General features: G+C 47.1%; 1 protein-coding gene across 1 annotated transcript; it reads left to right on the top strand.

Moving 5' to 3' along the window:
* Positions 1-19,944: 19,944 nt before the first annotated feature.
* On the top strand, positions 19,945-21,949 carry LOC147990295 (putative glucuronosyltransferase Os04g0103100). The gene is made up of 2 exons (XM_087526493.1): positions 19,945-20,231; positions 21,126-21,949. Exons 1-2 carry the CDS (start codon positions 19,945-19,947, stop codon positions 21,208-21,210), a joined length of 372 nt encoding a protein of 123 aa, XP_087382619.1. The 3' UTR covers positions 21,211-21,949.
* Positions 21,950-22,494: the final 545 nt, after the last annotated feature.

Genomic DNA, 22,494 nt, shown 5'->3' with positions numbered 1-22,494 from the left:
GCATTTTGTATTCATCAAGCATAGTGCGAGCCATCTCAGCAAGAGTCCTGTTCTTGCGCTCCACGACGCCGTTCTGCTGAGGAGTATAAGGAGCAGATAACTCATGAGTAATACCAAGTTCATCAAGATAGTCATCGAGACCAGAATTCTTGAACTCAGTGCCATTGTCACTTCTGATGTGCTTGATCTTCACACCAAAGTTGGTTGAAGCCCTCGAGGAAAATCGTTTGAAGACTTCCTGCACTTCATGTTTGTAAGTAACAAGGTGTACCCATGTATAACGAGTGTAATCATCAACAATAACAAAGCCATATTGAGATGCTTCATTTGAAACAGCAGAATAATGATTAGGACCGAAGAGATCCATGTGAAGCAATTCAAATGGGTGAGTAGTGGTCATGATAGTCTTCGCTGGATGCTTGGCCTTTGTCATCTTCCCAGCTTCATAGGCTCCGGATAGGTGATCCTTGAGGAATTTGACATTCTCGATGCCAATGACATGCTTCTTCTTCGCAAGCTTGTGCAAATTCCTCATGCCTGCATGACCGAGTCGTCGATGCCAGAGCCAGCCTTCTGAAGCTTTTGCAAGTAGACACATGGCTGGTTGTGGTCCTATAGAGAAATCGACAATATACAGGTCTCCTCTCCTAAAGCCTTCGAAGACTTTGGAATTGTCAGCTTCCATAACCACAACACAATGGTACTTGCCAAAGACAACAACCATATCAAGATCACAAAGCATTGAGACAGACATAAGGTTGTATCTTAGGGACTCAACAAGCATGACTTTGTCCATGTGTCGATCCTTTGTGATCGCAACCTTACCTAGACCCAATACCTGACTTTTGTCTTTTTCAGCAAAGATGATATGATTCAGATGCGACGGAGATAATGGAGCATCCATCAATAGATTCTTGTCACCAGTCATGTGATTTGTACATCCACTACCAAGGACCCACTCAGTGGCTTTGGGTTGATCATCCTGCAGATGAATTAGTGTAGCTTACAAACTCATATACTTCAACAGTGAAGATTATGACATCAATTCATCAGATCAATTTCATCAAGCAATAGAACAGATAAAGCAGTGTGAGGACGTGAGAAATGAAAGTTCATTTCTTCATGATTAGCCTGCGTCCTATCAGGCATGCTCAGGTCTCCAGCAAATTCTTCAGACGATTATGTATGTCTGGAGACCTAACCCTGCTGAAGAGATTAGTTCTTTTTCTTCACCACCCACATCTGAAGGGGTGGCAAAGAGTTCATCACTCTGCGAGCTCCATACGAGAAGGATGGCATAGAATCCAGTCCATTTCTTTTCACATAAGAGGGGTTAGAATAAGCATAAGAGTAAGCAGAGAAATTCTTCGAGGACTTATGGACATATTGATTTGAAGAATAATGCACATATCCATAATCCTTAGATCTTCCCTGTGAAACAGATGGGTTAGCACGATGATGTTAATATGAAGACTTTGATCCTTTTGAGGAATATGATCCATGTGACGAGTTTGGTCTGTATGAGGACTTGGATCCATATGAAGAATTTGGTCCATATGAAGAATTTGATCCGGGGTTCCTATTCTTCACAGGTGGCATCATGATGACATTCACCTGAAGATTTTCAAGGCATCTTTTGGGAACTTAGATTTTCTTCATATGGGGACCGTTCCTGCAGTTAGTGCCAACATATCTAGCAAATACTTCACCATTCTGATTTTTGAACAGTTTGTAGTTGGAGTCAAATGACTCATCATCAGAATGAGGAGATTCACATGCAAATCCAGATAGGTTAGATGGATCAACTGGAGGTCCCTTCGCAGCAACCCATGTAGTTTTGGGGTACTGCTCAGGCTTCCAATATGTACCATCAGCATTGAGTTTCCTCTCAAAAGCAATACCCTCTTTCCTAGGGTTCCTGTTGAGGATCTGCTTTTTAAGCACATCACAAAGAGTCTGATGCCCTTTGAGGCTTTTGTACATGCCTGTCATGTACAATTCCTTCAGCCCTACATCGTTAGTGGTAGTAGCAATGTCCTCAGATGAGGAATTAGTGATAGCAGAGGCATGTGAAGAATTTGAAACATTAGCAGCATTTGAACATTCAGGTGAAGAATTAGCAGATTCACGTTCAATGCACTTCAAGCATGGAGGAACAAATTCTTCCTGAGAAGCACTGATTTGTTGAGCAAGTAATGAATCGCACTCCTTCTGAAGATCTTCATAACTCACTCTTAGCTTCTCAAGGTCTTGCTTTCTTTGAAGAAATTCATAAGAAACCTTCTCATGATCGGATAAGAGAGTGTTATGTTGATCTTGAAGGGTGTCATACTTAGTATGAAGCGTTTGAAGACTTTCAGCCAAAGCTTTTGACTGATCCATTTCTTCACCCAACATATCATCGCTCTTGTTTAGCATGTAGTGAACTTTTTCCAAAGCTCTTTGTTGTTTAGTGGCAAGGGAAGCAAGTTTGACATAGCCGGGTCCAAATTCATCACCAGATTCATCATCACTAGACTCGGATAGGTAGCATTCAGTTAACTCAGCATCTCTTGCCATAAGGCATGATGCAGAAGATGATGATTCTGGTTCGAATGTCATAGCTTTGAGAGTCCTCAAACCAAGGATCATGACAGGTTCGATGACCTTCATAGACCTCAGAGAGACGGTCCCAGATGAGCTTCGCATGATCGAGATGCATGATATTCCTGAACTGATTTTGTGACAGACTGGAGAAGATGACATCCTTCGCCGTCAGGTTGAGAAGAGTGTACTTGCAAATGTCATCAGCTTCCGCCATCTTGCATAGTTCGGTCAGACCAATCTCAGTGACGGTCCACAGCTTGATGTTCATCGCCATGAGGCGTTTCTTCATCATGGCCTTCCACTTGGGATACTCGTGACCATCAAAGATGGGGCATGTCACTTTTGTCATACCTGCGGTTGACATAACTAAACTCCAGGCGGTTAAACCAAAATCACACAGAACAAGGGAGTACCTCACTCTGATACCAATTGAAAGTGCGTTATATCGACTAGAGGGGGGTGAATAGGCGATTTTAATGAAATTCTTCACTGAGGAATTTGCCGGTGAGGAAATTCCTTAGCGAAGAACTACTAGCAGCGGAATGAGTACTCAAAAGTAAACATAACAGAATACAAGCATAGTCATCATGATGAAATGAAGACAGGCACAGAGTACAGGAAGCTTAAGCACAGGATAACACAGGATGAAGACAAACATACTGAAGAAATTGAACTGAGGAAATTGAGAAAGTCTTCAGTCAAAGTCTTCAAACACAGATATGAACAAGCACACAACATAGTTATGAGGAAATGAAAGAGTTGAGGAAATAGAACCAGTAAGCTTGGTGAAGACAATGATTTGGTAGACCAGTTCCAACTGCTGTCTCAGTTGTACGTCTGGTTGGAGCGGCTGAGTATTTAAACTCGAGGACACCCAGTCCCGGACACCCAGTCCTGAGCACACAGCTCAGGACACCAAGTCCTCACTGTATTTTCCTTGATCTAAGGTCACACAGACCTCGCCCAATCACTCGTGGTAAGTCTTCAGGTGACTTCCGAACCTTCACAAACTTGGTCACTCGGTGATCCACAATTCCTCTTGGATGCTCTAAACCATGACGCCTAACCGTCTGGAAGAAGCACAGTCTTCAAAGGTAACAAGCATTGGATCCATGAAGGATCAATCTCTTCAGTGATGCTCAATCACTTGGGGATTGTAGGTGTTTGGGTTTTGGGTTTTTTCTCACTTGATGATTTTCGCTCAAAGTCCTCAGAGGATGGGTTGCTCTCAAATGACAAGTGTCAGTTTCTCTCGGAGCAGCCAACCAGCTAGTGGTTGTAGGGGCTGCTATTTATAGCCTAGGGAGCAGCCCGACATGATAAGACATAAATGCCCTTCAATGATATGACCATTAGGTGGATAAATATTTTGGGATAGCTGGCGCATAGCACAACAACGGTCGGAATTTTGAGTAGCAAAATCCTCGGGGCTATCATGTTCCTCACTGTGTAGGCAATCCGCACTGGCGAATTCCTAACTCCTCAATCAGAACAAATTCCTCAGAGACCAGAAGAACTTCATCTCTGTCACTGAAGAATATGACTGGACTGTATGAGATTTCCAATGGCTTCACTCGAAGGGATTGGTAGGTGTAGGATTTTGAGTTGAGCATCACATGGAAATTTTTCCTTAGTATTTCCTCGACCCCCTTTAACAGTTCGGTGTTTCCTATGACTCAAGAAAGAGAAAATGAAACTACGAAAACAAAAGTCTTCACGCTTCATGTTTCACGAATGAATACCAAGTCTTCAAGGTCCCACCATTTTCTTCACTTTCAAAGTCTTCAGAAAGTCTTCAGAATACCAAAGTCTTCAGACGAAGAACTTCATTTTTAGGGGTCGACTTTCTTTGTAAATATCAAACTCCTCATAGACTTATAGACCTGTGTACACTCATAAACACATTAGTCCCTTAACCTATAAGTCTTCAATACACCAAAATCACTAAGGGGCACTAGATGCACTTACAGGGAGAGCACCGCGTTGAAGAAGGCGGAAAAGGGGGGAACTAGACCCGCCCATAGGGCATCGACAAAGAATCGGACCTCCGTGACGATCCTATCAAGGGAGGCATGGGACGCAGGCCAGGCCGTGGTCCTACCGCACTCGTTGAAGATAGTCGCAAGGGCGGAGTGGACCTTGTCCAAAGCTTCTGGATTGAGTATGATCGACCGGGCGACGGTGGGGGTCACCGCTGGAGGTGTGGAGGGCGGAGGCGCGTGCTTCTTTCCCCTTCCTTTCTTTGTTGGTGCCATGGCGGTGAAGAAGAGGAAGAACTCGAGCCGAATTGGCGGCAGAGGCTGGAGCTCAAAGAAGAAGGAAAGGTAGGAGGCGGGCGAGCAGCGGAAAGGAGGAACAACTGTGTGCAACTACGGGTCCGCTTAGCCGGGCGTGTAACAAGGCGTCGTGGGGAAGTGCAGACGCCCACGTCCAATAAATCGCCACGCGGCGCCCAAAGCCGCAGGCTATTGGGGCCTGCGGCGCTTCGCGCTTGCCCCTCCGCTTCCCTGCTAGGCCAAGCCCGGGCGCGCCTTGGGCCCGGGGTCTACTGTCGGCGTTATGGAAACGGGGGTCCCCAGACTTGCCTGCCTGCGGCCTGCGGCGTGGCTCAAGTGGGGGCCCAGCGAGGCCCATCTTCATCAGCTCAAGTCAAGACCCTCGCGAGGGGACAAGGCTCGTGGGGCGGACGGCCGGAAGGTTCCTCAGAGGCAGCCTCACCAGGCAGGCTCGCGAGGAGGCGGAGAGATCAAGGCGGGGATACCTCGCGAGGAGCCCGTGACGCAAGCCATGATGATCGAGACCAGGCTGGCGCCAGGCTGGCGCCAGCCTGCGCAGTGTCCTTGTTTCCCCTTTGGTGCAAAGGGGGCAAGCACAGGCCAAGGCATCGGGCAAAGGTTACCATTCTGGTGCAACGAGACCAAGACTAGCAGAGCGGCAGGACGGAGGTCACCATGGAGACCAAGACGGCGTCATCACCAGTACTTTTGGCAGCCGAAGACCACCTTTGGTCAGGATAACTTGTACTAGATGTTCCCCTTCAAAATGGCCAATTATTGGCGCCCTTCCCACTCATTATTTGGGGAGAGGCCCAGGGCCCCTATAAATAGAGCTAGCCACCACAGACGGAGGGAACACCCAGAAGGCAGACAAGGAGGGACCGAAAAAGAGAGATAGAGAGAGAGAGAGAGGCGACTGAACTCGCCCAAGCAGTTCATCGCACCAGCTCATGAACACCTCTCTTGAGGTTGTTCTTCCCTTGTACTGTTCATCATCAGCCCTTGAGGCAATCCACCACACCACACACTGGAGTAGGGTATTACACCACAACGGTGGCCCGAACCAATATAAAGCTCGTGTCCCTTGTGTTGTTCGTTGTTTCCAGCTTAGATCACGCGAGGAGATTGGACGTAGATCGTTAGGGGAGAGATCTCCGTGGGTGCCCCAGTGTTCAAACCTCAAGGGTCTGTCGGAACCCGAAATCCGACAGTGTCCGGCTCGGTGACGTATCTTACATGCCTTATATTACAAGCCTACACATACATCGCAGTTTATATTTACGGGCCTTAAGCCGCCTCTGGGCTTGGGCCTTTTACAAGCCTAACTATGAACCGCCATCTTGTATACTCTTGGGCTTCATTGAGATGAATCGCCACTGTGGTTGACCCGGCCCCTCCTGGGCGGGTCATATCTAATAGTCATATCCCCAACATTAGGCCCCAGGTTGATTTGAACTTGTTCATGTCAATCTTCAACACTTAAAAATCCTTCTTTCCTCTGCTGTGAAACATTGTAACCCGCCATGACGTCATCTCTAGAAATTTCGGAAACATGCCACAACGTCATCTTTAACAGATCTTTTATCTTTAATGACCTTCCAAAAATCGAGGCGTTCAATTAGTTGGATAATCATCATTTGGCCTCCTTGTTTTTCGTGCTTGCCTGTTACTCTTTTCCTTATAAATAAGGTCAGACCGCCCCTTTCTCATTATCCTCTCTTCTCCTTCTCGTCTTCTTCTTCCTCGCGACGAACCAGCCCGCACGAGCTCCGCCACCGTCGACCTCTGTCCTCTTCGTCAACTCCGGCCGCTGCATCGCCCTGAACGGTCCAGAAACGCCGCGGCACTCCTCCGCTGTCAGCTAGCATCAGTAAGTCATCCTTTTTCCTTTTCATGGATCTGTTCTTAGGGTTTCGGTCTTCGTCGATGTTCATCGCTGCTACTCTTTCTCCTTGCTAGATCACGTAGTTTTGATCTAAAAATAATGTAGGTCATGTGCGGTAACAGTTTTAGCACCCGCTTTTGATATTAAAACATATCCTCATCACGATAGATCTCCTCTGGGGCACCTCCACTTTTCTGCTGCCGCCTCTGTAGGTTTCGAATTTATCTCCTTTTTCTGAACAGTTGTAGATCCGAATTTATAGCTTTAACTTGTGGAACCTGTTTGTCCCAACACTTAGCAAATTTTTCCCTTGTTAGATCTTGAATATCTTAGTCACGGCAGCTTACTTTACCAGCTTATCGTTACATCATATATCATTAGCCCTCACTTAAGCCGCCATTCTGAATATACACTGCAACTATTAAATTCTGATTTCACCAACTGACTTGAACCGGCAAATTAGTCCTTTCCTTTAGGCTGTCCTCCTTTCACAATGCCGCCAAAGACAGTTATTACATGTAACTGGGTTCCATCAATCGTCACTGAGGATACTTTAAAAGATTTTGTCAAAGTTGGATATTTGCCAAAGAAGAGTGTCATGCATTACCATGCTCCTGACTCGGGTGAAGAGAGACCTCTGCCAAAGGATGGTGAAGTCATTGTATTCACTAATCATATGAACCGGGGCTTCTCACTGCCCGGCTCTAAGTTCCTTCGAGATGTTCTGCACTTCTTCAAACTCATTCTGCAAGACATTGGACCCAACTCCATGTCAAACATCTATAACTTTCAGGTTTTTTGTGAAGTATACCTTCAAGAAGAGCCTAGTGTTGAGCTTTTCAGGGAATACTTCTATCTGAACCGGAAAAATGAGTTCACAAACGGGCCCAGCTTGGGACTTGGTGGGATTTCGATTCAACGCAGAAGAGACGCCATCTTCCCTCAAGCAGCTCTACCAAGTCACCCCAAGGACTGGAATCATACATGGTTCTATTGTAAAGATACCTCGCCGTCTGATGAAAATCCATTGCCGGGTTATCATGCTGAACATCAATATCAACTCCCTGAGAAACTTACCGCCGCCAAACGTAAGAAACTCGCCCCTGCTATCAGAAAGGTCCAAGCTCTGCTAGGAAACAGTTTAACCGGAGTGGATTTGGTTCGATGCTGGGTTTCGTGGCGGATCATACCCTTAAGCCGCTGATCTGGCTTGATGTGTACTTATACCGGAGGAATAGACGATCCATTACGCCATAGCTCTCTGCGCCTGACTGAAGAGGGCATTGTTGAAATGACAACAATCCTTGTAAATGGAAAATTTGAAAATTGCAGCAAAGTGGGTCTGAACCCTTTCTGCAAGTGTCGGTGTACAAAAGTAGGGGCTCTCCTTTTGACCCCCTTACTTGTGCACGGGAAGTCAGAGCCATGCGCCACGGACACACTTAGCAGGGCAGAGGAGGGAAGCCGGAGAGAAGCCGAAGCACAAGACAACCAAGGTGACACCAAGACCAGAAGAATAGGAGGGCAAGAGGGTGAGGTGGACTCCCTCGGCAAGATCCTTGACAAGGCGGCCGACCCGCAACCTCGGCAAGAGCCTTGCTGGGGCAACTTGCCCAACACCAGCAGAGCGAGCAACCCTTGAGCCCACCGGCTCCGACCCAATCAACTACATTGGGACCAGGGCTCGGGAGGCACCTTCCTGGTGGCATGCAGATCTTTTTCAAGATCATGAACACACAAGATCAGATGAGGATTAGAAGACGACGACTGTCGGTGTCAAAACCGGCGGATCTCGGGTAGGGGGTCCCGAACTGTGCGTCTAGGCCGGATGGTAACAGGAGGCAGGGGACACGAAGTTTTACCCAGGTTCAGGCCCTCTTGATGGAGGTAAAACCCTACGTCCTGCTTGATTAATATTGATGATATGGGTAATACAAGAGTTGATCTACCACGAGATCAGAGAGCCTAAACCCTAGAAGCTAGCCTATGGTATGATTGTTGATGTGTATGTTGTCCTACGGACTAGAACCCTCCGGTTTATATAGACACCGGATAGGGTTAGGGTTACATACAGTCGGTTACAACGGTAGGAGATCTGAACATCCGTATCGCCAAGCTTGCCTTCCACGCCAAGGAAAATCCCTTCCGGACACGGGACAGAGTCTTCAATCTTGTATCTTCATAGTCTAGGAGTCCGGCTGAAGGTATAATTCGGCTATCCGAACACCCCCTAATCCAGGACGCCCTCAGTAGCCCCTGAACCAGGCTTCAATGACGACGGGTCCGGCGTGCAAATCGTCTTCGGCATTGCAAGGCGGGTTCCTCCTCCAAGTACTTCATAGAAGATCTTAAACACAAAGATAGTGTCCGGCTCTGCAAAATAAGTTTCCACATACTTCCATAGAGAGAATAATATTTACATAAATCTAATCTGCTGACGTATCCCGTGGTGCGACACACCACGGCCGAGCCTTTATCCGAGTCGTTTAATTACCCACCTCAGCGTGGTATGCGAGGTGGTTCCCTTGGCACATCTTGTAAAAACAGAGATCGTGTCCCCTTATTACGGGGTTCTCATCAATACGGGCGTGGGTAACCCAACCACTTCTAGGACTCCTAGATCATAGGCAAGTCCAAACGGACACAGGGAGGACGCTTGATATCCACCCTCTTTATAAAGGGGCAAAGCTTTTACCTTTTCCCTCCCGTGCTCAATCAAATCCTTCCCCCGCCTCAAGCTCAAATGCCCAAAGCTCAGGTCAGGTGCTCCGAACCTTCAGTCATGTCCGGATCCAGCCTTCAAGGCCGATGGATGCCCTCCTCCATCACGGAAGAAGACATCAAAAAGTTGAGGGAGGCCAGGTATCTGACCCCCGAAATGTCGCATCGGCTACCTCCCGGGGGGCAGACCGTCCCTTCTCCCAAACCCAACGAGAGCGTCGTGTTTGTCTCCCACTTCCTCCGAGGTCTAGGTTTTGCTCTGGATCCTTTCGTCAAGGGCTTGATGTTTTATTACGGGCTAGATTTCCATGATCTAGCTCTGGACTCCTTCCTGCATATCACGACTTTTGTTGTCGTATGTGAGGCCTTCCTCCGGGTTACCCCCCACTTTGGCTTATGGCTCAAGACCTTTGAAGTAAAGCCGACGGTGATCAAAGGGCAACATGCAGAGTGTGGAGGCGCCTCCATACGCAAGATGACGGGAGCTCCATGGCCCAAAGGTTCCATCCCAGAGGTGTCTGCATTGTGGCAACAGGAGTGGTTCTACATCACGACTCCTAGAAGCGCCAAGTGGGCGGCCGCCCCCGTTTTTCGCTCGAGCCCTCCACCACGACTGATGTCATGGATCAGCAGAGGACTGAGCTGGGGTCTAGCCAAGGACGTGCCTTTACTGCAGAGCCGCATTTGAGATCTCTTCAACAACGATCTCAGTTTGGTTGCGGTAATACAAGTTATGCTGGTTCGTCAAGTCCATCCTTGCAAACGTCGGCCCCTTCGCTTGTGGGAGTTCAATCCCGAGGGTCCGCGTGCCATTCAAAATTTTCTCGGCCTGACGCACGAGGATATGTATAAGTCATTCTTCGGACCTCAAGTAGAGTGTCCGGAAATCACCAAGGACGTGGGCCTGAGCAGTAACCGCGCCGCCAAACGGGTAAGGAATCTTCCGGCCGAACATATTATCTTTCCTTCGTTACGAAGTTATTTCTGAGAGTTTGCTTTTTCGACCAGGACTGCCTAACAAAGGCGAAGTTGATTCGGTGTTCGGCCCCCCTCCCTGAGGGTTTGGAGAATCCGGTATTGGAAAAGATGCTCCAGACCGCACCTTGCCCGGATCTCTTGAAGGAAGATACTGTGGAGGGTAATGCGGGCGGACGCGGGCCCCCAACGCTGCCTATTCTAACCGAGGGAGCGAGCATCTCCGTGAAGGAAGATGACCGGAAGAGGAAAAGGACTGCGCCTGGGAATTCGGAAGCCGAAGCTTCCAAACGGGAGAAGAAATCTTCCACCGGGGGCCCTACCTTGGGGGGCGCTGCTGCCGCACAAAGTCCACGGGGGGATCAATTCTCCCGGGAGTCGTAAGTGACCCGAAAACTTTAATAGTACAGATATGCCATCCTTTTCTTCTGAGACAATAACCACCGCATATATTTGTGTAGTTCGGGCCTTAGCCCCTCTCAAATGAGCTCGTCTTCGGGGGATCTTCTTCTAGAGATGATGGAGAGCGAGACGCCTCCTCCGGACTCCTCTGCTCCGAAAGCGGGCGACCCTGAAGTGTCATCGCGGAGGGTCTCTCCGAGTGCGGAGAGGCCAGAAGGTGATCCAATTGATCCCCGAGGCTCCCAGTGTCCGGCTCCTGAAGAGAGTAGACAAAAGAGTCCGGCGTCGTCTAATGTGCGATTGGACGTTCTGAGGGAGTTGGTGGGGCGAGCGGCCAACTCAGATGATCACCGTGTGCTGATGAATATGGTGATGGAGAGGGTATCGTCCGTCGAAAGCGGATTGCATGAAGCTTTTATGAGTCTACTGACAGGATTTGAGGTACGTAAAAAGGAATGTGTAATAGTCCTGCACATGTTAGGTGTGCCCTATGTAGATAGTAGCCCCTGAGACTCTGGTTGTCGTTGGAAACGATGACGAACGGAGGATCATACTCCCAGGTAATAACCATACTGCCTTTATGTGCAGGAGATGGAAACTCCGGTGGCTAGCCGGACTAGCCAGTTTGCCCGTTTAGAATGGTAGTTGGATGCGGCAGATGCCGACATCGAGCTTGTTAGCAGAAGGCTTGACGAGGCGCAGGGTAAGTATCCTTGTCTGGTAAACGCCACATAGGAACAGTATGATGCCAGTGTTTTTAACATGTTATGACTGCAGATGGAGCTGCCACTGTTGAAGCCTTGCGGGGGGAACTTGCCCGAGCCAAGGAACAAGCAAGATTGGGTAATGCGGCTGCTTTGAAGGCGGCCGAAGAGTTGCAAGCCGAGAAGGCCGCACATGGCGAGAGCCGAAAGAAGATGGCCAATATGGCCATAGAATTAAAAGCCGCCGTAGACCGTTGCCGGGCTCTTGAAAAGGAGAACCAGGCGAAGGCATCGGACCTTGAGAAGGCTGCTGTAACGGGAAAAGACCTCCGCTCTTCTATGAGGGCAAAGAAGGAGGAGCTGCGGGAAGCAGGGGATATTGTAGCCGGGAAGTCCTTTATGCTGCAGAGGAAGTACAGAGATCCACGGTATGCCCCTCTGGATTGGCTGTGGAGTTCGGAGGATGCGTATATGGATCTGGCAGCGAGCGCTGCCGATGCGGCCAAGTACTTCCAGAGTCAGACAGACCGTGAAGTAGACCAGCTGTTTTGGAAGCAATTCGTTTCTCCCGAGCGTCCGCTTTCATTGACGGACCAATTAGCTGAATGGGCCGAACTAAATAGGTTTTCCGGACTCTCCATGAGGTCTGTTGTGGATCAACTATGGTCGGGAAGGTCAAAACCGAGCAGCTATTTTAGCTTGGGGCAGCAGGTCCTCGATGTTGTACCATGCATAAATGCGATGAAGAGGTCGGCGTGCATAGAAGGCGCACGGATGGCCTTTGCCCGTGCTAAAGCATACTGTGCAGAGATGGATGCTACCACTGTTGCGGCGCAGGATTCGGCCATAGGTCGAAGGGCTGCTGAGCACTACTTTGAGGAAGTTCTTGAGGGTGCTCGTTTGATAGAGACCCAGTGTTCAAAAAATATTATGTTTGAATGACATGTAATCTCATTGTAAGCGAAATGCTTTTTAAATTTTTATGAGGCTACTTTTATACTTTTGCCTGGAAGTAATGTGATGCCTCCTGGGCGGCCGTTTATGTATACATGTGTATAACTTGAAAGATTGCAGTCGTCGGCTTCAACCCCCACGCATATAATGCGGAGGTGTTCGTAGAAACACGCGTTCATACTTAACCCAACGTCTTGGTCCTATTAAGGAGGTGATAGCGGAGCGAGCGAGGCAACCGGACTATAATGCTTTAACACTTTCACTTAGCCATAGGAGTTTGACAGTGGGGCTACTAGATAGCCCCTGGTGGCTCCGCACTCTCCCGATCCCGGGGTGCGTATATGCCTGGCCGGAAAGCGGCCCTTCGTTAAGGCGGAGGAATTCTAACATTCCCATGGGTCATCGAGTGGTTGACCAGTCTCACGCTAGATCATGACAGTCAGTTTTCGGCTTTCTCTACTGAGGTGCTCGTCCGGATGAACCAGGGCACAATAGCAGTAGTTCTCCTGGTGCTACCTTAGCCGGTAAAGCGGAACGTAAGGCTCCAAAACACAGGAGCCGGGAAAACCCAACATTTGACCAAAGACAATGATTCGGAGCTGATGCATATAGGGCCAAACTAGCGACGGCGAACACTCCCTAGGGTATTCGGTCTTTGTGGTATAAACCGGGCCTGAAGAATGGCCTTTGTAAGAAGCCCCTTGTGTCCAGGTACGTGCATTGTTCTGGCGTGGCCACATGCCAAGACGTCAGCATCCTTCCCAACGGTGGATATGTATCAACAAGAGACAGTAAAAAAGGTTTACGCAGGGTCTTAATCTAAATGGAATCCTTGGGTTGGGTCCCTGCTGCACGTCTGCGCCTGTGTCTCCGTTGTGCCGTATCCTCGACGGGTGTAGCACGATGATCATCTGTAAAATATAGGAATTTAGGTAAAAAGGTTGTCATGCAAAAGGATAGTTTTCTAAAGAAACCATGTATAATTCAAGATAAGAAGAAATCGCCACTCATCTACGTGCGTTGACCCCTTGTACTTTTGAAAGATAGGGGTGTGACCGTTTATTCAATATGAGTAGCGGCGCCGGACTTGATTAGTTGTGTCTGAGGTCTTGACGACCTATTGGATGCTTTTGCTGGTCCGGGCGCCTTTAGTGTGCGGCTGCCAAGGCAGCCTCACTCTCTTCGGCGCGCAGAGATCGCTTGATACTTCCGTGCACTAAAATGATGCCACGCGGACCGGGCATCTTGAGTGTTAGGGAGGCGTAGTGTGGTATTGCATTGAAGCGAGCGAAAGCTTCACGTCTGAGTAGTGCTTGATAGCCACTTTTAAACGGAGCGATGTGGAAAGTTAAATGCTCGCGACGGAAGTTATCGGGGGAGCCGAATATAACTTGTAGTAGTAGGGAGCCCATACAACGAGCCCCTGGGCCTGGCGTTACTCCTTTAAAGGTAGTATTGCTATGGCGAATTTGTGTTGGGTCTAACCCCATCCTGCGGATTGTATCCTGATATATTAGGTTTAGGCTACTGCCGCCATCCATCAAGACTCGTGTGAAGTGGTATCCGCCAATTACTGGGTCTAATACCAGTGCAGCCCATCCTGCGTGCCGGATACTTGATGCATAATCACGATGGTCGAGGGTGATCGGTTGAGATGACCAGTGGCGGGACTTCGCGGTGACAGGCACTTGGGTATATTTTTCAGGGAGTGCCTCATTGTTTTTTCTCTTGATCACGTGTAACACGTTTACTGTTTTGACTTCGGGTGGAAATTTCTTTTGTTCCCCCTTGTCTTTCTTGGGAGGTTCGTCCTCGTCTTCACTTGGTGTGTCCTCCCACTTGTGTATGGCGTTAAGTTTGCCGGACTGCTTGAAGACCCAACATTCTCTATGGGTATGATTAGCAGGTTTGCTAGGGGTACTATGGATCTGACATACTTGGTCCAGAATTTTGTTAAGGCTGGACAGTTCGTCCCTGGTGCCTTTGGAGGGCGGCTTTTGGTTTGGCCGAGGGACTTTGAATCCGGAATTTTCTGTCGTGCCCTTTGTGCTGTCTTCTTTATTCCGGCGTTTGTTATTGCTGTTGCGCCATGATTTCCTGTTTCCATCTCTAATTTCAGATGTACTGGGGTCGCTGGTGCTGCATCTGGCTAGCCAGCTGTCCTCACCCGCGCAAAAGCGGGTCATGAGGTTTGTTAATGCGACCATCGTTCTCGGCTTGTTTTGGCCGAGGTGTCTGGCGAGCCATTCGTCGCGGACGCTGTGCTTGAAAGCCGCTAAGGCTTCGGCGTCCGGGCAGCCGACAATCTGGTTCTTTTTAGTAAGAAACCTATTCCAAAGCTTTCGGGCTGACTCTCCGGGCTGTTGAGTTATGTGACTCAGGTCGTCCGCATCCGGAGGTCGGACATAAGTCCCTTGAAAGTTTGCCCAAAAGGCGTCTTCGAGCACTTCCCAACTTCCAATGGAGCTTTCGGGGAGGCCTTTGAGCCAGTGACAAGCTGCCCTTTGAGTTTGAGAGGTAAGTACTTGATGGCATGGAGATCATCCCCTTGAGCCATATGTATATGAAGGATATAGTCCTCAATCCAGACCCCAGGGTCTGTTGTTCCGTCGTATGCCTCTATGTTTACGGGCTTGAATCCCTCTGGAAATTCATGGTCCAGCACCTCATCGGTGAAACATAGGGGGTGTGCGGCACCCCTGTAGCTGGGTGTGCCGCGTTGTTCGGATGTTTGTTGTGTTGCATTGTATGCTGGGGCGCACTTGCGTGGTCCATAGATGGATCTTGTTGCACCGTCCTTTGGGTGCGAGCCCTCGCATGGGTCGCGTGTTGCATTGTAAGCGGCGTTGAATGCCGTTCTGTGGTGGTAGAGGGGTCGTCTATCCGACCAGGTAGCTGCTTTGATATTTGGTTGTGGGGGGGTCTAAGGCCTCCTCATCGAATTCGGGTAGCAGCTTCCGCTTTGGGTAGCTCTTGGAGGGGCGATTGTCGCCGTACCTTGCTACAGTGTTGAGTATTTTGCTCCATCTAAATTGGAGCGTGTTTTGCGCGGCCTTGAGCCTCCGCTTCTGCTTTTTGAGGCTCCTTGCGGTGGCCACGAGCCTTTTACGGGCATTCTGTTGCTCCGAGTGCCTGTCCGGCGTTATGTCGTCCGGACCATTATCATTGATAGGATTTGTTTTTTCGGTTTGATTATCCGGATTGCCGTTGTCTGGCATCGGTTCGCCCTGCTCCAGCGCTGGATCAGTGTGATCGCTATTTCTGTTGAGGCGGGATTTGGGGCGGCGCTTGCGTCGCCGCTTTGACTGCTTTTCGAGGGAACAATCCTTCGGTGTGTTCTTCCGCTCCGCGCCGTCATCTTTGGGTGCGTCCACCATGTATACGTAATATGACGAGGTGACGTTCCAGGGCTCGATAGGCGCTGATTCTTTATCATCTCCTTCATCGGCGTCCATACCGTCAATGTCATCAGAGTTGAAGTCGAGCATGTCGGTTAAATCGTCGACAGTGGCTACCAAGTGGGTGGTGGGTGGGCTTTGAATTTCTTCATCATCCGAATCCCAACCTTGCCGACCGTAGTCCGGCCAGGGTTCTCCTGATAAAGAGAGAGACTTCAGTGACTTCAGGATCACTACAAGAAATATGTCAACTTATGACCTTTTGTCAGTGACCCTCAAAGAATTGGTCATAAATTTATGACCATTTTAGACCAATTGGTCAAAAGCTGTTCAAGGGGCTCCAAACCCTAAACCATTGCGACCATTTTGGTTAGAAAGGTCGTAGTTTCCTTACACGAAATGGTCACAAAGCAAACAGTGCTAGTCTGCTGCCTTATTTCTAGTTGTTAATGACCAATATAGATGGTCATAGCCTTGAATATTGTGGTGGGTTGTGATGACTTGGCCCCATCTCATCAGTTTTGCCTATGTGTCATGTCCATGTCGCAGTTTTTGCCCTAGGTTGTGAATCAACCTATATTTCTATCATTCCCAAAATTCCTAAAAAAATCTCATAAATTCTTTGGGGCATATCTTCATAAATATGTAAAAATCCTTCCTTGCCTAGTTCAAAACTAATTCAACAATATTCATTTTCCTATTCTGTTCACAACAACACTTTATGAAGGAAGTGCTATTTATATATTCTTGATTGCCCTCGGAATTTTTGGGCACTCTTTCCTATCCAAATCATTACCGCATGACAAAATTCAGCTCCATTTGCCTAGCAAATCTTCCTCGGTAAATTTCCAAAGTTTTTGTCCACCTAGAAGCATTGTGAAGGAAGTACCTTTTTTATATCTCTAAACGACATGAAATTTATATAGTTCCTTCATATGCCCAAATTATCACCCTCCTCCAAATTGCAGCTCAGTCAAATCATCTATGTGAGCCCAGGTTCAATTTATATTTTATGGCCAAATTGGCACGTTGCAAAGCAAGTGTTATATAGACCCCTCCTATTACCCTCAAACTTTTCAGGCACTCTTCCATACCCAAATAATTGCCACATGATAATATTCAGCTCAATTTTCCTAGTAAATCTTTCTCAGGAAATTTCCAAAGTTTCTACCTCGAGAGAAGCTTTGTGAAGTAAGTACTAGCTAGACTTACCCAAATGATCTGAAAATTTACCAGCGCATGACCATACCTATGTAACTTACCTACACCAATTTTTAGCTCATTTCATTCATCCAATCTCTCTCACTAGTTTTCCCAAGTTTTTGTCCATAGAGGAGCATTGTGAAGGAAGTACTACTTTGGCATGTCAAAATGATATCAATTTTCTACAATGCTTTCCTATGCCCAAATAACCATCCTCCACCAAATTTCATCTCAATCCATTCATTATTTTGAGCCCAGCTTCAACATTCATATTTTTGTCCAGTGTGGTACTTTGCAAAGCAAGTACCACCTAGGATCCTCCTTTTGAGCTGAAAATTTGTGAATACATTCTCCTTAGTAGATGATCATCCTCGGCCAAAACTCACGCCCATTGGCCATGTGCATTTCCCGTACCGCTAATCAAACACTTGGCTGCTTATTCATGTTTGAGCATCGATCGGTCTCCTCGTGAGAATCTTATGTTGTGATTTTCTTCCTAGCACCTACCTCGGGAGTGCCCAACACACTAGACATGCCTAGGCCGCCCAGAACACATGGCAACGCCATGGCCATGCGGTGACCACGCGGCGGGCATGCGAGTTTACGTGCTCTAGAGTTGGGGGCCTCGGCCACCGCCCAAACCTCAACGTATCGCCACCAAACCATGTATTTATGATTAAATAGGTACTTATGTAACTAGAAATGATTTTTGGAAAAAATAAATAGCAAACTATGAGGCAGCTGCAGTTCAAATTTGACCCGCTTCCAACTGAATCGGCGGAAATTTGTCTTTTTCACGAGAGGTGGATCAAAACTTTTTACACCCAACCATTTTGTCAATTATGCATTAAATATGTCCTAGTATTTTAGAAAATTGATTTGGTCCAATTTTGCAACAATTATTTGGGAGGTCCTTCACAAAAAAACTCATTTTGGGCACTCGGAAAAATGGAAAATGAATTTTTCGTGCAAAGAAAATGAAAATTTCCTTAGGCAACATTGTTAGCCATTCCAAGACGCACCCTTGTGCACAATATGAGATCATTTGAACAAACTATGCCATGAATGCGGCCATAAGATTGATCATTTGGCTTGAAAGCCATTGATCTCCACACGTGATAGCTCGTTTTTGAGAACACTTTTTTAAAATAATTACCATATTACAAGTTTCTTATTTTTCCTAGGAACTTGGCCACATATAATGACATAATGCGAAGGTTTCCCAATTTTTTGATTTTTTTTGAAATTTTTATGCCCGTTTCAAAATGCGGACAAAACGGCGGGAATGGCAGTTCCTAGCTAGTGGTTGAATCTTGGAATTTTTTTGGCGTTTCTCTGATTAAATAGGTACTTATGTACCCAGAAATGATTTTTGGAAAAAATAAATAGCAAACTATGAGGCAGCTTCAGTTTAAATTTGACCCACTTCCAGCTGAATCGGCAGAAATATGTCTTTTTCACGAGAGGTGGATCAAAACTTTTTACACCCAACCATTTTGTCAATTGTGCATTAAATATGTCCTAGTATTTTACAAAATTGATTTGGTCCAATTTTGCAACAATTATTTGGGAGGTCCTTCACAAAAAACCCTCCTTTTGGGCACTCAAAAAATGGAAAATGGTTTTTTCGTCCAAAGAAAATGAAAACTTCATTAGGCAACATTGTTTGCCATTCCAATATGCACCCTTTTGCACAATATGAGATCATTTGTACAAACTATGCCATGAATGTGGCCATAAGATTGATCATTTGGCTTGAAAGCCATTGATCTCCACACGTGATAGCTCGTTTTTGAGAACACTTTTTAAAAATAATTGCCGTATTAGAATTTTGTTATTTTTACTGGGAACTTGGCCACATATAATGACAGAATGCGAAGGTTTCCCAATTTTTTGATTTTTTTTAATTTTTATGCCCATTTCAAAATGCGGTCAAAACGGCGGGAATGACCGTTCCTAGCTAGTGGTTGAATCTTGGAATTTTTTTGGTGTTTCTCTCATTAAATAGGTACTTATGTACCTAGAAATGATTTTTGGAAAAAATAAATAGCAAACTATGAGGCAGCTGCAGTTCAAATTTGACCCGCTTCCAGCTGAATCGGCGGAAATTTGTCTTTTTCACGAGAGGTGGATCAAAATTTTTTACACCCAACCATTTGGTCAATTGTATATTAAATATGACCTAGTATTTTAGGAAAATGATTTGGTACAATTTTGCAACAAATATATGATAGGTCCTTCACAAAAAAACTTATTTTAGGCACTCGAAAAATGAAAAATGAAATTTCCATGCAAAGAAAATGAAAACTTCCTTAAGCAAAATTGTTTGCCATTTCAAGATGCACCCTTGTGCAATTATTTGGTAGCTTCTTCTTAACAAAAAAATCATTTTGGACACTAAAAAATGAAAAATAAAATGCTGACATGACTTTACATTTTATTTTATTTGACCACGACCAATTTTGGATGGTCATAACGTCCAATTTTAAATGGTCATAACGTCATACACACGTACTCCATTCTGATTGGGCCATAGCCATCTCATGCGGATCATGCATCAAACACCGTTGGATGCTCCTGGATCCAACGGTAGCCCTTGCCCCCTCACCTCTCACGCACACCACAGCCCAAACCCTAGCTCACATCACACCCCTTCCCTCATCGCACCCTCATCCCCCATCTCCTCGCCGCCACCGCCACCTCCCGATCCAATCTCTCCCCGCCGCCTCCCGATCCAACCTCCCACCCACTGCCGACCTCGCCGTCCCTCCCTCCCCTCACCATCTCTCCCTCGTCTCTTCCTCTCCCCCGCACCACTCCTCACCTACTACATCAACCGGATGGGCCAGACGCTGCGCCTCATCCGCCCGCCTGTGCTCTGGGTTATCGTCGAGGCCAGCAAGCCCTCCCCGGAGGCTGCCCTCGCGCTGCACCGCACCGCCGTCATACACCACTACGCCGGCTGCTGCGACGGCCTCAATGCCTCCCCCGCAGTCGACTTCCGCCCGCACCAGCTCAAAGCCGGCCTCGAGGTCATCGAGAACCACCTCCTCGATGGTGTCATCTACTTCGACGACGAGGAGGGCGTCTACTCCCTGCCGCTCTTCGACCGCCTCCGCCAGATCAGGTATCTCCCCCTCCACTCCGCCGCCCCGCTTCATCTCCGTCGTGATCAGGTGCCGCCGACCACCCCTGCGTCTCTGTCGCCCCGCCATCTAAGCAACGATGCCCACTTGTCCTCTTCGTCGCCCCTCCCCACACGCACCTGGGCCGCCTCCCCTTCGCCTACTGTACGAGGCCCAGCAGCCCTCTGTTGGATTCGGTTTTCAAACTGAACATTCTGGTGTGGTGCCCTGTATCAAGAATTCGATCTGAAACTTCTGAAACTGAAGGATCGAACAGGAGCTTGTAGTTTACAGACTAGTATTCCCTTGTCAAATGCTTACTCCATTTTACTAGATTCAGTTATACCCTGCAATTTTTTTACAATGGTTATACCCTGCAGTTTAGCTCTGTGTTATGAGGTATTGACCATCTGTGTGTTGATATTGATGTATCTAATAGTTCACTTGCAGCAAATCTTGCATCAATTAGGGATTCTTCAACTGAACTTCTCTTTCATTGTACCACCAAATACTGAAGTTTTGCTATGTGTTTTTGTCTATATAGAATTGCATTGATTCCCTCTTCTTTCAGTAGTTACATGGCTTGAGGTCTCTGTATTCTTTTGAATAGGATGTACTGTTCTATGCAAAAGATCTGATTTGCACAAACATAGTTATCTGCATGTGCTTCCTGACTTGGTATTTTGTTATATCTTGTTGGTTGAATGTATGGTGGTTCCAGTACAGTGGTAGTATATTCAGGTTTGGTGTGTTGCTGTGAGGTTAATCCCTTCGGAAACATTCTTTGAGAATTTTGTAATGCCTCCTTTGGGGTGTTGATACACTATTGCGCAAGTTCTATTGTATGTGAGTTTCTTTTGTTACTGCAAAGCATTGATACAATATGTCATTTGCAGGGAGCTCGCTCTGCATCCGAGTCTCAGTCATCCTGCAAAGCAAGGAGCCGGACCAAGGGAGCAAGCAGCGCTGCTGGTTCCTTGAGACATGTGCATATGTGGAGTAATTTTGCTTAGAGTATTTAACAAGATTGTGACGAATGTCATCGACACAACTTATATAGTTTGGTCTTCGTCTGATTTAGTTATTGCATCTTGTGTTCCTGTAGTATACTAACAAATGCCTCGCTGTGAGTTGTTGGCTGTTTTCATTCCAGTCTGAATATGATCATGTATCCTGTAGAATTGGATTTCTCTGGCTGTTCCGTAAACTGAATTTGGTTCAGTTAAAAAACTGCATTACCTGACAGTTTTGGGCAGCGAGCTTCTAACTGAAAAACGAGTTTGTTATGCTCATAATTTCAAGTTGTCCTCTACATATGAGTTGTAAAGCATGTTCTAAGGATTCCGTAGAGTACTCGTTTGCTTCGTTTGGATGTATGGTTTGAGAGCAGCCATCTATTTAGTTTGCTGTCTAGAAATATAGTACAGTTTAATGTCGGTGGCGGTCTTGTCTTAGATAGATTCTGTAGTGTATTAATCTCACTGGGTAGAGTGGCCTACTTGCACATATAGTACAGTTTAATGTCGACATTATCATCATCAGGTCCCTGTTCCCTCTATTCTCTCCTGCCTTGTGATGTTAGTCTGTGTGCGCTCACTAGTATTGTTAGATCCTGTAAGTTGAATCGATGGTAGTGGTAGTAGAGTAGTATTTTTCTTCAGGTGAACCTGTTATAACTGACCATATCAGCACTAGTATCACATTTAGATTTAAAATGCTGACTGGAAATGTGTGTACTCGGTATTAGTCTTGTAGTATGGTCAGATTTAGAGACTCAACTCATTTCTTCTTTTGTTCCTACAAGACGATTCAGCTTAACTTTAAAAAGTAACAGTAAATTTGGATACTGCCAGACACAAGAGAAGACTGTTACAACGATAGTATGTGCTACATTTGATCCCGGGTTGTATAACATATCTGTTACTGCAGGTCACCCATCCTTGAGGAGCAGAAGGAGGGAGGCATCTAGCTGGCCATCAAGGGCCTGCTCTGCTCCTCTTCTTTCTTGACCATCGGTAACTCCAGGTTCCCGGGCTTCCAAGGCGCGCTAGCACACCGCCGCCATGCCTCCTCTGCTCTCCGGGCTCAGACCAATCGCTCGACCCTTTAGGTACGCACGTCTCCTGCTATTATCTCAACCCTGTGAGTGCCAACTTGCCTCTTGCCTGCCAAGAGTGTTGACTGAATTGCTTCTGATACATGTATGTGTGTGTTTGTGTGCAGCACAAGCCCTGCAGCAGCCGACGTGGGTTCAGGTGTCCCCTC

The sequence above is a fragment of the Triticum urartu genome, chromosome 1A (assembly GCF_056163025.1).
Source record: "Triticum urartu cultivar PI428250 chromosome 1A, HENAU_Tu73, whole genome shotgun sequence".
NCBI lineage: Eukaryota > Viridiplantae > Streptophyta > Magnoliopsida > Poales > Poaceae > Triticum > Triticum urartu.
The sequence above is the reverse complement of the archived record's forward strand: the minus strand, read 5'-3'. Positions and strand labels throughout refer to the sequence as shown.

What these genes read in the sequence shown, in the direction of transcription:
- LOC147990295 (XM_087526493.1), top strand. Translation starts at nt 19,945, where the DNA reads ATGGGCCAGACGCTGCGCCTCATCCGCCCGCCTGTGCTCTGGGTTATC. An exon ending in GACCGCCTCCGCCAGATCAG is followed by an intron (nt 20,232 to 21,125) that starts GTATCTCCCCCT and finishes TGTCATTTGCAG; the next exon opens with GGAGCTCGCTCTGCATCCGA.